Source organism: Corvus hawaiiensis, chromosome 26 (assembly GCF_020740725.1).
Source record: "Corvus hawaiiensis isolate bCorHaw1 chromosome 26, bCorHaw1.pri.cur, whole genome shotgun sequence".
In the NCBI taxonomy this organism is placed as follows: Eukaryota; Metazoa; Chordata; class Aves; order Passeriformes; family Corvidae; genus Corvus; species Corvus hawaiiensis.
This window is the reverse complement of record NC_063238.1, coordinates 22443119-22458759: the sequence shown is the minus strand read 5'-3', so window position 1 is coordinate 22458759 and position 15641 is coordinate 22443119. Positions and strand designations below refer to the sequence as shown.

General features: G+C 42.4%; 1 protein-coding gene across 1 annotated transcript in view; it reads right to left on the bottom strand.

The window, feature by feature from the left end:
* The window catches only part of LAPTM4B (lysosomal protein transmembrane 4 beta), a 61731-nt gene that overhangs the window by 14166 nt on the left and 31924 nt on the right, over positions 1-15641 (bottom strand). Inside the window, exons 5-6 of the mRNA XM_048286286.1 lie at positions 13920-14018; positions 7155-7250 (exon numbers count right to left, since the gene is read on the bottom strand). Of these exons, the coding sequence (XP_048142243.1) occupies positions 7155-7250; positions 13920-14018 (195 nt within the window). The remainder of the gene's footprint in view (positions 1-7154; positions 7251-13919; positions 14019-15641) is intronic.

Below are 15641 nucleotides of genomic sequence, written 5' to 3'. Positions count from 1 at the left end.
AGAAAGAAACTGCAAATTTATAAACACTGGTTTTTTCCTACATTGCAACACACCCAATTAGTGAATCCAAAAAGATTTGGAAGATTTAAATTACAAATCCCCATTTAATGTCTACTTTTTAATCTAATTATGAACATTGAGAACAGATTTGTTAATTTTATTGTAAATCTCTCACAAATTGTCACGTATTAAAAAAAATCCAGTATGTTAACTGCAAATAAATATAGATTTACAATCTTCTGAGGAAAATAGATAAACATGTATATTTTGATCTTGTAATTTAGCTCACAGGTAAATTTAACGACTGTCATGACAAATGAAAATGCTTTGGAAATCTTATTTTTAAACTTAAGAGGGTATTTGCCCCAAATTGACACTGTTAATAGCCTGTTCCAAACAGTACAGCTGGCTTCTGACAGCAGCTACCTAATACTAGGTGAGACCCATAACAAGAAGTGTGATTAGCCAATAGCACTAAGCAATAGAGTAAACAGGCAGCATGAAGTAATTCAGACCACAGAGGATGCTGGATTCTAATTTAAAAAATCTTCCATAAACAGGGAAAAAGTGGAAGAAAGAGCTGAGTATAGATGATAAGATGTAAAGTTAAAAAAACCCCAGGAAATAAGAAGGAACAATCTCTTCACTAAGATTAAAGGCCAACTGACAAGGCATGGGACTTCACTGCAAGTAGAATATGAAATGTTGGAGCATCTGAATAGCTGTTTGTTGGCAGATGCAAACCATCATGATACTTTTCTGCAACTCAGAATCAAACAAAAGAGGAAGAACTGCACATGTGGCACATGCATACTACCAAGATGTGAATGGTGGCATCCATGTGGATCTGGAGCCCTTTGAAGATTCTCTCAGTAAAGAAATTACTTGTATTGTTATGCTTACACTGTGCAATTCTGAAGAAAAACAGCTCCAGCATTTAAATCACAGTTCTAGGTCTCATGTAGACTATTGCATGTGGTTACTAATGAGCCATCCCCTTTACTTACTGCTCTGAGTAGTTCTACTTATAATCTTTATTTCTTGCCCCTGATTGTTCTTCCTCTTCTCTGTGTCCTGTTTCACCTGCTTTTCCTCTTGCAGGTTTTATCAGACAGTTTCCAGTAAGGAAGGTCAGGGGTCCTCTGCCTGGACTCTGTTAGGAGGCCCTGAAAGGACTCAGAGAGTGAGTCACAGCAGGGATATTCATTTGTGATGTCAGCTCATTTTAAAGTATTTCCCTGGTTACTATTCACTGCAAAAAGATGTTTGTGATCTAGTGGCTCACAATGTTACACACACAAACTGCCACACAAGACCAGCTACCTGGTGGACATTGACAAGTTTGTAGGATTTTTATGGAAAATATCTTTAAAGCAGAATTTTTCTCTAAGCTGTCTTCTACTCTGACATGTACCATCCTGAATCAGGCTTGCCAGTTGGAAACCACAGGTTCCAAAGCACGTACCAGAAATAAGAGCTCTTGTCTATGGTTTATCTGTCTCTGGGATCCATCTCATGCTTCAGCCTGTTTAACTGGCATGAGTTTAAGGGTCCTTCCTTCTGCCCATAGCCAAATTAATCACCAAATTAATAATACAATAATACAAAGAATGGCTCTTCCAACTTTACCAAATAATATTCTTCCTCTGCTCAGAGAAATCATCCAGCAGAAAAAAAAGATCTAACTCTGCACTTCTCAAATAGGTCCCCTATTGCTTTGGGAAAGAGAAAGCAAACAAAAGTGTTGACCAATTAATTACAGGTTACTTATTTGAAGTCGTGTCCACAGAGGGAAGATATCAGCATTTAAAAAAAAAAGTAACTTATTAACCATTGTGGATAAGTGTATGTAAGATAAAGTCTACTGAAGCCATTTTATAAAGCACATAAAGATCTAAATCCCACTTTGAAGAGAGATTTACGGCTTTACATTTTATCCCCACTGGCAGCATGACCAGAGATGAAACTTCCATTGATTGGCTTCAGTGAGAGTAAAAATAGACTGAAATCCCCTGGCTGTCCAAGAGCATAATAGAGCTGCTACTGCTCCAGAGAAGAAATGTCTAACTTTGGGTTATCTTTTGCACCTGTACACTGACAATTTTTCCAAATTGGATGAAATTTCCATGGTACTGCTGTGACAGTTTAAATTTGTGTGGAAAATTAACTTTCATCCATGGTGTGTTTGAGAAGCTGGCAGCAAAAAACAATCCCAGATTGGGAAACTGAAAAAAACAATCCTCAGGTTACTATGGATTGGGAAAGTGGAAAAAGCAATCCTCAGATTGTTGCAGGGGAGCCACCTTACTGCCATGCTAAAACCTCCTATAGACACGTCCAGAAACTGAGGGGAGAGAAGTATTGGAAAAACACTCAGAGAAGGGAGATCCATATTCCCTAGAGACTCTGCTGTGAATGTACATAGCTGGATTCTCAGGTCCTCGGGAGCATAAGAGTGTCGCATCCTCCCCCCTCCTGGGGTCCAGGCCATTCCCCTGCCCAGCATCAGCTGGTCCCCCCGCATCTTAACAGAGTCTGTTGATGGAGCCAAGCCAGGCACATTCACATGGTGTCAAACTTTGATCAAAGGTCACAGAAGGAGGATCTCTCACCTAAAGGGCAGCAGGAATATCCCATTCATAGCCTGCAGTGGGAGGAGGCATGTTTGTTCCAGATGGCACACGTGCAAAAAGGATGGCTTAAACCACTTACACTGAGTGACAAAAATCAGATTATCTGGTAGCTGATAACAGGTTAGTTACAGATCAGATCTATGAGCATTATTTATAAGAACCAGTTTGACCAGGGGAACTAACTGGAAATTTCTGTGCTGGGAACAACAGAGCAAATGGGTAGCATGAAGCAATTCACACTACAGGGAATGCTGGATTTTAAGACAAAATCCTTCTATAAACAAGAAAGCTTGTTTCAACTCTGGGGACCTCATCATAAGTACGACATGGACCTGTTGGAGCCAGTCCAGAGGAGGACCACAAAAATGGAGAAAAGAAGGCTCCATCCAGGGAGACCTTATAGCACCTTCCAGTATCTAAAGGGGGTCTACAAGAAAGCTGGAGTGGGACTTTTCACAAGAGCATGTAGTGATAGGACATGGGGGAATGGCTTTAAACAGAGAGTAGGTGTAAATTAGATATTAGGAAGAAATTCTTTACTGTGAGGGTGGTGAAACACTGGAAGAGGTTGCCCAGAGAAGCTGTGGATGGCCCATTCCTGGAAATGTTCAAAGATGAGGCTTTGCACAGCCTGGTCTAGCGGAAGGTGTCCCTGCCTGTGGCAGGGGGGTTGGAACTAAATGATCTTGAAGGTCCCTTCCAACCCAAACCATTCTGTGATTCTATGATTCCATAATATTTAGAAGTTTTACTCTAAACTATAGTAATTACACCCACTCTCATATTTAAGCTTAGATTTTTACTTCCATTTGTACAGATTCTTTTAGCTAATGCTGATGACAAGTATATATCAAAAACCATCCCTGAAGACGAGAACATACTCTGCAGGTATGACCTGCAGCTCTGTTGGAATTCAGGTAGCAGGTTTGATTCTAAAAATGACACATTTATTTCAAAGAAGAGGGCAGAGACTGACTCATCTTTTTTAAGAAATTTGTAGCTTATGATTTAAAGGCATATAGGTATGAAGAAGCCCTGCTGAAAGAAGTTTACCAGCATTCATAAAAATGAAAACCCATAATTTTAATACAAAAGTACACTTGAATGTTGGGAGAATACTATACAATTCAACTGACTGTAGTGACCTATCACAGCATTTCAAAATTTTGTAAGGTTTTCTCAAGAGTTCTAAACTCTCACAGGTCCTCGGTATTTAACTTTCAAAGCCCTATTCTTCCATGCTTCATTTTGAAACCATTTTTAACCAGCAGTGTTGAGACTACTTTTTTTATAGTCAGGTGGAGAGGGGGTTTTGTTTCTGTTTCACAATGTAGACATACAAAAAACACAATCTTCTTAAGTCTGTGATTTCAGGGGGTGAAGGAAGGGAAGAACTATCTTCTGACTGACAGTGGAGAATGATGAGGATTTAACCCCACATACTTCTGAAGCTCAGCAAAGTGCAGAAGAAAGAAAGAGGCTGCTCAGGAGCACATCAGCTCCTCCATCACATCACTGAGTGCACTGTGCTGGTGGGTGCTCATGCAGCTTGTCAGGGAAGGATGTGAAAGAAATGGATATGGACTATGTCACCTAAGGCTGAAGGCGCTCATCCTGACTAGAGAGGAGTAGTCAGACATGGGTTTGAATGAAGCTTGCCTCCACCTCAAATAAATAATGCAAAACCCAGTCTGGTAATGATTCTCCTCTTGCCTTTCTGTCTGGGCCTGAGAAAACCTTCCCCAGCAGCATTGCTCCTGAGCCCTTCTGTATTCACAAACAGGAATCTTTGAGTGAATTTTTTTGGTTAGCTGATAAATTCCCAAACAGCTCTCTCATTTAATGTCATCTTATTGAACTTCCTTAGAAAGATGCATCATACCTGACAAGACCAAATTCTCACCTTATTAAAATCAAAGAAGTATAAATACTGGGGAAGGAAGAAGAGTGCAGTGGTCAGAGCCCAAGCTAGGAATGCACAACCTTTCTCAAAACCTGCTTCTGCTTTAGATGTCTTGTAAGATCAAGATAAGCAAAGTTAAATTAAAGGCTCAGTCTACCAATGTCATCTGTGAATGGGATAAAAGGGCTTCCTTTTCTCACAGAAACATTTGGTAATTACTAAGGTACTGAGAAGAGATTTTGTAGCCAGGCATCTCTAAAAAAAATAGTCTTTTGTTTATGAAGGCAGCAGTGAGGCAGGTGGTTTTAATGTAACTTTTAAAAAGTAAGTTTAGTTTCCCAGATAATCCAGCTGACACCCTCCCACTACAGAGACTGCGAGCTCTGTGGGTTGTAGAGTTAACAATGTTTGAAGCTGAGTTACAACTACCTGCAGGTTGAACAAAAGAGCTATCAAAATTATTTCACATAAAACTCCTGGTTATACTCAAAATAGATTCCAGTAAAGAAAATAGTAATACTTCTTAGCTTTCAATAAATCCATGCTTTTATACTTAAATGTCCTGGTTGCCAGCTGTGATCATGGTCTGTAAAACTTCTAAAGTTTGTCTCAAAGCTTCAGGTATAGAAGACAAATAACTATGCAAGAGTTACATCTTTCATGTAAAAGTAGTGATGGTTTTCTAAGCCCTTGCAGCAAGGGAAACATTCATTCCAAGGGATTACAGTTGACAGTCTAATACCTCAGTTCGTGGAGACCACCCACAATTAGGAAAACCTGAGGAAGGCAATACCGGGATTTTACCCAGAAGATCCAAAGGACCAAGTTCATGCTGCTCTCCTTCTGTTATGTAAATAGTGTAAAGACCCTTGTTACATAAGCCAGTGGGTTGCCCCAGGGGCTGATCTGGCACAGTGCCCTCAGCGTGTAGCTTGGACGGAACTGAGCGGCTCCATGGCAATACCACTGCAAACAGAACTGGCTCTTTTCCAGAAACCCTTTCTTCCTGTATTCCTTCAGTGCTGTTGGGGTTTTAGGAGCTCTCCTGTTTTTTTTTTTTTTGTTCTTTTCTTTTTTTTTTTCTGTTAAAGGAATTTTCCCCATACGTGTTGCTAGGGGGACAAATGGCTGGGTACTTAAGAAAAACAAAAGTGGTGCCTATGGGGGTGGGGTGCATCGGGCTACTCTTTTGTTTCACCTGGGTGTGCAGGCAATCAGTCTCCAGCGTTTGGACAGAGAGGGAGGCTGCTTTCTTTGGCTGCTTTTTCCCTTCTGCTGGAAAAGCCCTGGGATCCCAAAGCCCGCCTTCCCCGCCACGCCGGGAACCGGGCTGTGGCCGCCCTGCCCCGCAGCTCCTTCGAGCCTTCGCTACGCTGTAGCCGTGCTCGCCCTGCCCGCCCAGACCTCCGGGGGGTTCCCCGTTTGGATGCATCTCATCTGCCACCAGGAATTTGTGCTCGTCCCTGCTGTTCCAGCCTGCCATTCCAGCCTGCTGTTCCCGAGGGTCCAGCCGGACACCGGGATCGGCTGCCCAGGGGTTTGTGAAGCCTTTGTCCCATCCCTTCCCGGGATCCCAGGGCACCGGTGCCGCGTGCTCCCCGAGCTCGCTCCGGAGCGCCCCCTGCAGCCGCGGGGGAACCATCGCACCTGCCCTGCTCACCGGGAGCCGCCAGCGCCCCTGCCGGCTGCGAGCGGAACTGCACCCGAGGGGAAAGGGCCCGACAGCCGAGAAGGCTGCGACTGGGTTTGTGATTGTTTGCTGTTACTGCCAGAGTTATTGTTGTTTGACTGATTATACACATATAGATAGATAATAGTAAAGAACTGTTATTCCTATTTCCCATATCTTTCCCTGAAAGCCCCTTGATTTCAAAATTATAATAACTCGGAGGGAAGGGGGGTCGCATCTGCCATTCCAAGGGGAGCTCCTGCCTTCCTTAGCAGACACCTGTCTTTCAAACCAGGACAAGTGCCTTTTGCAAAAAGCAAGACATCATACTTAGCAATCATGTACTGCACATGTGCATGTAAGCACTAAACTACTATAAAGTGAACTTACGCCTTCCATTCTTTGAGGTTAAAATTTGCTTATTAATTGCTTTCATGTTGATCTTTGTTTCATTTGGTCTCCTTACCATACAAACCCAATCATGCACTGGGAAACAAATCACTGAACTTTTGCTGCCTTTTAGCTCCTCTCTGTGAATTTGTAAAGCACTACACCCCATGTTCAGGGTCCTAAATCACAGTTTCTATAGATAAATCCGAATTTCATAGCAGGTGTAGACCATGGCATCCTTGAGTCCTAATCAGTCCCTCCACTGTCCACATCATCACACAGCTGGAGCTCAGAACTGGGGGTCATTCCTGGGGCCACGACATCAACTGTTGTTTATGATTAACACAGAATCTTTAACAGATTATATGCCTAAAATCAGCATTTTAGCAATAGATGTTATTTGCAACCATTGCACGCCAGTCCCTTGAGTTTCAAGTCCAAACACCACCAGATGAGGGCTGTCAGAGGAATTAAGGCGGTTAACTAAAGAGTCAGAAATATAAAATCAAGCCTTTAAATGCATAATATTACACAAATGTTTGCCATCTAACATCCTTACCGCGGTGTCGTTGGTGGTAATGTACACCAACACGTCCGAGTTGCTTCTGCCATTAATGTACCGGTAACAGTTCCACACACAGCTTATCAAGTAACCCTGCAAAGAAAAGCGATTTATTATTCTGTGCAGAAAATAAACCATGGACTTTTTCTGTTAGAGCATTTCCATTCCATATATAAATATGAATATCAGCATGACAGAAGCACAGGACAGTCACTTCCCTGGTTGCAGTGACTATGAGAATGTCTCGGGGTTCTGTGAGTAATCCAACACTGTTCCTCATACTGACAGATTTGGGGTTCTTTAGAATTGAGAAGAGAAGGTTCTGGGGAGACCTTACTGTGGCTTTCAATATATAAAGGGGGCATATTAAATCAGTGTATTCCATATGACTGGAATGGTCTTGCTCTTCTTGCCTGACTAGAGAAAATTGCCAAAGTAAAAGTTTTTATTGACATCTGAAGTTATTTCTGACCTTTTAAATATTGTTTAAAATACTTTTTTTTTCCCAGTGTAAAAAACCTTGCAATAAACCTACTGCAAGTTTATAAAGTTCACTGATTTTGTTCTTGGAGCTTGGGTAGTGCCACCTGTTAACTAGTTGTCTCCACTTTTTTAACTGGTTGGGCAAAATGCTCACAAGCCACCATCTCCTTCACAAGCAGGAGAGATTCCAGTTTGGGCAGCAAAGATGAGCAAAGTGACTGGAAGGAAGATAAGAGGCAGGAAGATGTGGAGGAGCTGGAGTCAGATCCGCAGGATGTTGGTAACAGCTGGCAGGACTAAAGCAGCTCTCTCTGGAGCTTTCTGCTTCCCATTGTTGGAGGTTAGGGTTTTTCCTTTTGTTTTCTTTCAAACCAAGACACCCATGTAATCACACATGACAGTGATGAGGAGAACTTTGTGTTTTGATAGCGCCCAACTTATATTTTTACTTAGTAGGTCTGCACAGCAATTCTTCCCCAAACCTAACACATGCAGATTAAACTGCCAGCACTGAATTTGCATGCGTGTCTCACTGAGTGAGTCATACTTTTGTGACTCACTTGCACTGATGGCCTTCCAAAAGCCTCTTATCCCTTTCAGCTGCCTTGTGCTTCCTCTGTCTCCAGAGCCGACAGACATGAGCTGTGTTTTTCAGGATTCCACGTGACTCACTGATGGCTCACTTCCAGATCATGAAGTTTTTTTTCCACCAGGGCTGACCTGGCTAAAATCGGGTAAATTTGCCTCCTCTTTTTTCACAGCACCTTACAGACCCCTGGATTGACTTGGAGGTGTTGCAGACTTTGACAATACTTTTGGCCATCAAATGGAGAAAGCAAAAGGCTTCTGGAGTGAGCTAAGTCCCAAGGGAAGATTAGACAGGCTCTACAGACCAAGCTGTGGGCTGTACAAACCTGCCCCAGGCTACTGAAACAAGTAAAGGCACATACGTGGAGAACTGCATCTTTTCCAGAATTAAGTAAAATGTCATTGTTAATTTTAAGTGGTAATAAGTAGTTCTGCAGCTTTCACTGCTCAGATACTACGGCCTGCAAAAGGCATAAGAGCCAATGAAGAACAGAGAGTGAATATAGTACACTTCTGTGGGGACACAGCCTGTCTTTATAAGAAACCTTTTATATTAAGCCTACCTATTTTCAAAACTATTTCTATACTCCTCCTGTCAAAATCCAAAGTGAGGGAAGCCCTGCTTTGGATAATATAATCCTATCTGGGAGAAGCTAGCAGATTTATTTTTGAATGCTCCCATTCCATGTAGTAAATAAAACACACTTAACCCCACAATGAGCCCCTACCAGCTCTCCCATCTCTGAACCCTAGCTCTAATCAGCCCTGCTTCTGCATGCATGGGCTGTTTCTCAGTGGGTGAGGTCTGTTCCTTGAATTAAGGAGGTCATCAACCAGCACACACCAAGGAATTGGCCCTGAGACACTGACCCACATAGGGTCAGTGGCAGCAACTCGGAGCACATCCTTGTCCAAGTGCTTTGGACATGTGCTGCTGGCCTGCAAATCATGAGTCACAGAAACTTGTTTTCCTCAACCTGTAACTTTATTTAAGCTTGTTCCCAGTAATTATTTTCTACCAATACTGCTGCACCATTAAATGGGGTTCCTGATTCAGTTACCAGTTTTCTTTCCTGAAAGACTTGGCTGAGGTTTCAAACACTGCCTTAAAATGCGTGGCTGGACACACAGTATATAAATATATTGATTTTTATCTCAGGAGACTAATGTTCACGCTTGAAATTGGCCCTGCATAAAAGGCCTGAACTCCCTCAGCCTAATCCACCCTTACTGGATCTCCTGCATACCACAGCACAGACTGGTGACAGACACCTTTTGGGGGAGGCAGCCCCAAGCAACCACCACGAGAATGGACAGGTATGTAAGAAGGCTGAATGTAGAAACAGGCACTGTGCCCACTTCTAACCAGTTTTCACTCTTCCCCTTTGGATGGTGGGAAATTACTTGAGACCCTAAGGATCTGAAACCCACAAAACCTTGTCACCTTGCCTCTTGCTGTTGCAGCTGCAGAGACAGTTGTTAAGCTGCATAACAACAGTAATGAACTGCAGACCTGTGCTCATCAGGCGTGCCTGACCAGATGACTGACCAGCATCTTTGTGGAAATTAAGACGTTCTTGTATTGAGCTGCTTCTTGTAACACAGCAAGGGAAAGTCTGTACTGATCTGGGTCACAGAAGCCCCTCTGTGTGATCCCTCGCTGGCAGCAAGTGCAGGGTGAGCACCACAGACCCAACAGAGCCCCCTCGGGTTAGTAGCTGCCTGCCCTGAATCCCATTTGACTCCCCAGCTGCTTGGAATTTTCTATTTACAGAGCTGGGATGGGCTTCAGTAACTGGTGAAAATGACATAAAGATTTCTACACTAACTGAAATTTATATGAAGATTTCAGAGGCATGATAATAGCAGACCAGTTGACCACATATATTTCCCATGTTGGTGCTACAGAAACAATGGGTTGCTGTGCTGATAAAATCTGCAATTAAATCCTTCTTCTCAGCACACTAGAATGTGAACCTTGTGAGTATAAAAAAGCTGTACAAGAACAACTGCTTAGAACTGAAAGAAATGTTGTGACTGGAAAGAATTAATAATATCAAACCAAACCACTGGTCTGCAGCACTTTATATGGCACCTTACAGTGGCCAGAACATCACCTGTTGGCTCACAGTCACACACACTGAGGTATGCAATTTAAAACAATTGACCCCTGCTTTAGAGATGCTTCTCTCCTAAGTATCCTGTCATCATCAGTGCTGGGACTTGTCCTAGGCTTTTGTGGAACAGGTGGCAACCTCACGGCTATGTGTTGGCCATTCCTGGGAGTGGGGATCAGAGCTTGGCTGTTGGGGCTGTGTTCATGGTCCCAACTGCTGCTCCATCAGCCCTGCAGGAAGGTAGCAGACACGGGGGGATGTGTTGCAGGTCAGGGCTCCCCCTGCCAGGAAGCATCCCCTTGGGCTGAGATACCAAATCCCTCAGGGCGAGCACATAACTTCATTCCACATTACCCTTTCCCACCTGCTGAGGACACCAGGATGTGCAGAGCGGTCTCATCTCCAGGCTCAACACCTTGTACGTGCAGCTTACAGGCATATTATGGAGAACAGTGCTAATACTCAGTTTGCTGAAGACCAGCCTGTCTCACTGAACCTTTTGGCTGCCCCACTGGCAGCTACCTCTTCCTACCTACTTTTCAGAAAGAGAAAGGCCAGGGAAGAGCTGCAGAGTGCTTGGGACAGCCTGGGGAAAACATTTAATCTGGTTGTGTTTGTGCTCATCTGAGCTCATTTGGGCCTGCCCATGATGGGGAGGGTGAAGCCTCAACTACTCTGACTCAGCAGCTGGGGTTGGCTGGAGAAAACCAAGGCCCTCTTCTCCAAACCAGCTGCAGAGCACACGATTCAAAAGCCACTGTGTTGGCTACATGCCATGTGAAGTGCTGTGTACATGCATACAAACACATTTATGCTGCTGGATGCCCTTCCTCAGACAGATAGGAAACATCTATGTTTCATGGTATGCAACTCCAGTTCAGTTTCTAGACAAGAACAGTGAATGGAATAATACATTTTGGTCTACTCTGAAAAGCATTTGGTGTGAAACCACCTGAAATTCCCATTAGGTGCTTCAGATCCAAGTAAATCATAAGGACTAAAAAGACAAGCGTTTGTGTGTGGTTAGCTGGCTCGCTTTCTTATCACCCTCTCTTGTCTCCCTTCCCTTTTCACAAACCCATGACTGCAAAACACAAACCCAACATCTAATACTGCATAATGTTGCTTTCTTCTCAGTAGTGCTTTCCTATCCATGTAGCTTCACCCAAAAAAAAAGAGTCATAATACCAAATATTTCTGAGGAATTAGGTGATTCTGTTTTGTATTTCCCACCAGTTGAATGCAGCTTTTCCTACTGTAGCTTTTCCTAGGTCACAATGTTTTGGTTCCTCTCCCTGTTTCTAGTTGAACTCCAGAGAGAGAGGAAGCTCAGGCGTATTTTTTTACACACAGTACCTTCCCAGTTTCAGTATATAAATGTGGTACCATCTGTTAAGTCTATCAGAGATAAAATGTGATGCATCTGTGTGTGTTCAGCTTTCAGTTGATGGAGCAGATTCTGTAAATCGGCACAACAGCTCTTCTGGAAACATAAGAAATTCAAATGAAAATGCTAACTGGAATTTAGCATGTGTTTCTGTGTGAGTCATATTTTTTGTGACTCATTTATATGATAATATATTGCTAGAATGAGCATTATATGAGCCACATATACTCTTGGAAAAAACACAAGTTACCACTTTAAAACAAAATGACTCTTTCGCACTATTAATTTCTTAGGTTTCTTGCCTCTGTCGTAAGCATTTCTGCCATTCCAATTATAGTTGCCTTTTTTTTTAATAAGCTTGAAACTTCCTTGACATACTTACTCAAGGAAACACCAGACCCACATGGGGTAAAAATGAGCTGTTGGTTGCATCAGAAAAAATTCTTTAGAACACATTCCTTGTGGAACCTGAAAAATCTATGTATTTATTAAATTCACACATATTTCTTAGAAGTGCAAATAAAATCAACTGTACGGTTGTGAACATATAAGGCCAGAAGGCTAAATTGTATTGCCAAATCACAGAAGAAAAGTGAACACTGCTTCCAACAGCACCTTAATACATCCTATCTGTTGGGTTTCTTTCCTCAGTTTTGAAGTAGCTTCAATAACCTAATCTACCTCTCTTGCCACAGCAACATTCCCTGTATATGCTGTCAAATGTGTTGCCTGGAAGGAACATCTCTGGTGTCACTGTGACTCTTTGGGACTTCTCTAACCTAATGCAAAATTGCTCTGCAGAGAGAGCAAGACTAATCTGAAATAAAGTCCCACACAAGAAATACAAAACCAGCAGCCCTGCGCTGTGAGAAACTTGCAGAAGGGTGCAAGAAGAGGGCAAACATAACAGCATACTTTACAAGAGGTCCAATGCTCAGGGTGCTAGTTGGAGCCACAGGTTGTTGTTTTTCCTACACTGATTTGTCTGATCTTATTCTGAGCTCTTTTTGAACTTCTGAGCCACAGCAGGTGAGGGCTGGACTCACTGGACAATCAACCTGGTTGTGGTGGTTTCACATGAGTCCTTTCTGGCTGCTCTGGGTGATGCTACATCTCCTCTTTGCCTGCTACATCTCCCCTTTGCCCAGTACCTGCCACCTCCAGCCCTCTCACCCACTAGGTTTTCATAACAGCAAATAAATTCTCATTCCCTGTGTCTTTCTGTTGCCTGGTCTGACAGTTCTTTATGCTGTTCCTCCCAGGAGAGATTGCTTGGATTTACTTACCTGCTCTACAAAATTCTTTCTGAGACAGGGCACCAGAAGGGAAGCTATGCTTCCAGAGACAGTGGGCATCAAAACTGACTAAGAAATGATACAATTTATATTTTTGGCTTTTCTATTGCTTTCTTAACATTCTTAGCATTTGATTTACTTGTTTGACCAGAAATGAGCTAATAAGCTAATATTTTCACAGGTCTATCTGTTACAGCTACAAGACTCCTTTTACAAGTGGTCACGCTTCCTTCAGAGTCCACTACAGTGTTTGTGAAACAAGAGCATGCTTCCTCTGTGCCCACTACTTAGCATTTTTCACCACTGAGTTTTTCTGCCATTCCATGAGATTCTCCTGCAAGGACTTCTTGGCTAATTGCTTTCCCTATTTTGAATAACACTGAAAAAAAATGTTGTTAGATTTCCTTCCCCTTCCCAGATCTCTTATGACTGCACCAAAATGCATGGGTTGCAGTGTTGGAAAGACTGATAATCTATCTTTATTCCCTATTCCCTATCCACTGTCTGTGAGATTCCCTTTTCTTGTCTCCCTACACATCTTAAGGTGCTTTTTAAAGCTTTTGATGAGAGATACTGCCAAACATGTTCTGAAAAAACAAGGAGTCTGTATCAACAGGCTCTCCCTTGTCCACTAGATGATCCTCTGCTTCAAAGGATCCATAAGTCATGAGGTCCTCCTACGAGCACCACACTTCCCCATTGTGGCCTATATGTTCTTGTGTTTGTCTATGAGATTTTTCACATTTTTTTCATGATGTCTATAACCTTGTTTCATATAGGTATCAGGCTGCTGGGGGTGTAGATACCCAGACCTCTTCTAAAGACAGACCTCCCAGCAAGGGACATTCCACCCATGATCAGAAGAAGACTTTATACACAATAATGCACTTACCTTAAAAGCCAAAATGATACTTATGAAAAGGAGGATAATCACAACCAGACACGTAGGGTTCACAGACATAATCTCTTCCTTGTAGGGAAAATTGTTGGGCTGCATAAGCAAAAATAAGCAACACACTGTGAGTCAATTGCACAAGTCACTGAAGAGCCATTCAACTAGTGCATTCAATAATTAACAGCTTACAAATCCTTCTGTGATCTACGAAATCGGGAGCTCTCCCCACCAGCAACCAGTTTCAGTAAGTGTGGCTACAACAGGCATTGTGAAGACTCAGATGCCAAAGGCTCCCTGGAGGGCTGAGGGATTTGCTTTCTGCCTTGGATGTGGTGTGGGCTCTCTTTTCTTCGGTGCACACTGGGTTTGTATCTGACACAAACTAGGAGAAGTCTGAGAACCTTGCAGCAGGAAATCTTCCATCATGGGAAATGGCAAGCAAATCTTATACTTACTGAGTAACCATTACACTGGCACTGGTTGCCAAAGAGCAGTAGCAGCTCTTTCCAGAAAGTCAAAGCAGGAAAAACTGGACAGCATAATCCTTTCACCTAAATATTTTATGACATTTTAAAATACACTGAGTCTATTCTGCTCCATCTTATTTAGGCTAAATTTGGACTACTTCTCTGGGAGCCGTGTCACGATTTCAAGTTGAAATGTGCCCCAGGCCCTTCTGTTACTGCATACATGAAGTAGAGGTGACAAAATGAATCTTCCTGCTCAGCACAGGTTCTAGTGATTTACAGTTGTGAAACACTTTAGGATCAGTGACCGAAAAACAGCCTCTAAAAATGTTACTGTATTTTTTATTGCTTAAAAACTCCACGCCCTTTAAAATGAATGTTCCAACTAGTTCTAAAATATTGCAAGACACAAGTTCCTGTTTCAGTTAGAATAAACCATTGTTCATAGACAGAGCTGCTCTCCACAAAAGATAGCTCCACTGCAACAGTAGCTCATTATATCTGAATGCAAGAGTTCCTTCCACACAACTCCCTTTTCCCTTACAGGTCTAATTACTTAACCAGGCCAGCTCTGCATCCTTGTCAGGACAATTAACTAGACCAAGCTATAACTGTATTCTTGGCAATGATGGTGTAAATCCAGAGTAACCCCTTAATAACCCTTATTCCAGCACTCAGCCCAGTGCATCAGGAAATTATCTTTTTTTGGACAGCTGCTACTGAGAATAGCTCTTTATTTAGCGCTTCCATGAACTGTTCAGAGTGGTTAACATCAACAGCAGCTGTAACCATTTGCAGATAAATGTTACATAAGCACATTTTCCGCTTCTTGACAGCAATGTTTCTGTTCCTCTACTGAATTCCATGGCTGAAGTTTTTATCATGTTATCTTCTTTATTGAGGTACAGTTTTTGTAGGGAACTAGCTTGCTATAATTCAGTAAGTTACTACTTTTTTTTTTTCCCCACAAAAGGTTATTCTACATATAGTGGATGCAGTCACCCAGAGACCAAGAAAGCAAGACTATATGCCAAGAAACAATGCACTAAAAATTAAACAAAAACCTTATATGCATAAAATTTAAGTATTAATGCCCCAACCTGCCCTCCTGCGTGCAGGAGGGAGACTCTAAGTTAGAAAGTTAGAAAGTCTGGTCAGTCAAGGACAGTTACAGTAAAAACTGTACCCAAATGATTTTTTCAGTACTGATCTACCATTAAAAATATAGTCAAAATAGTTTGTGAATGTAATA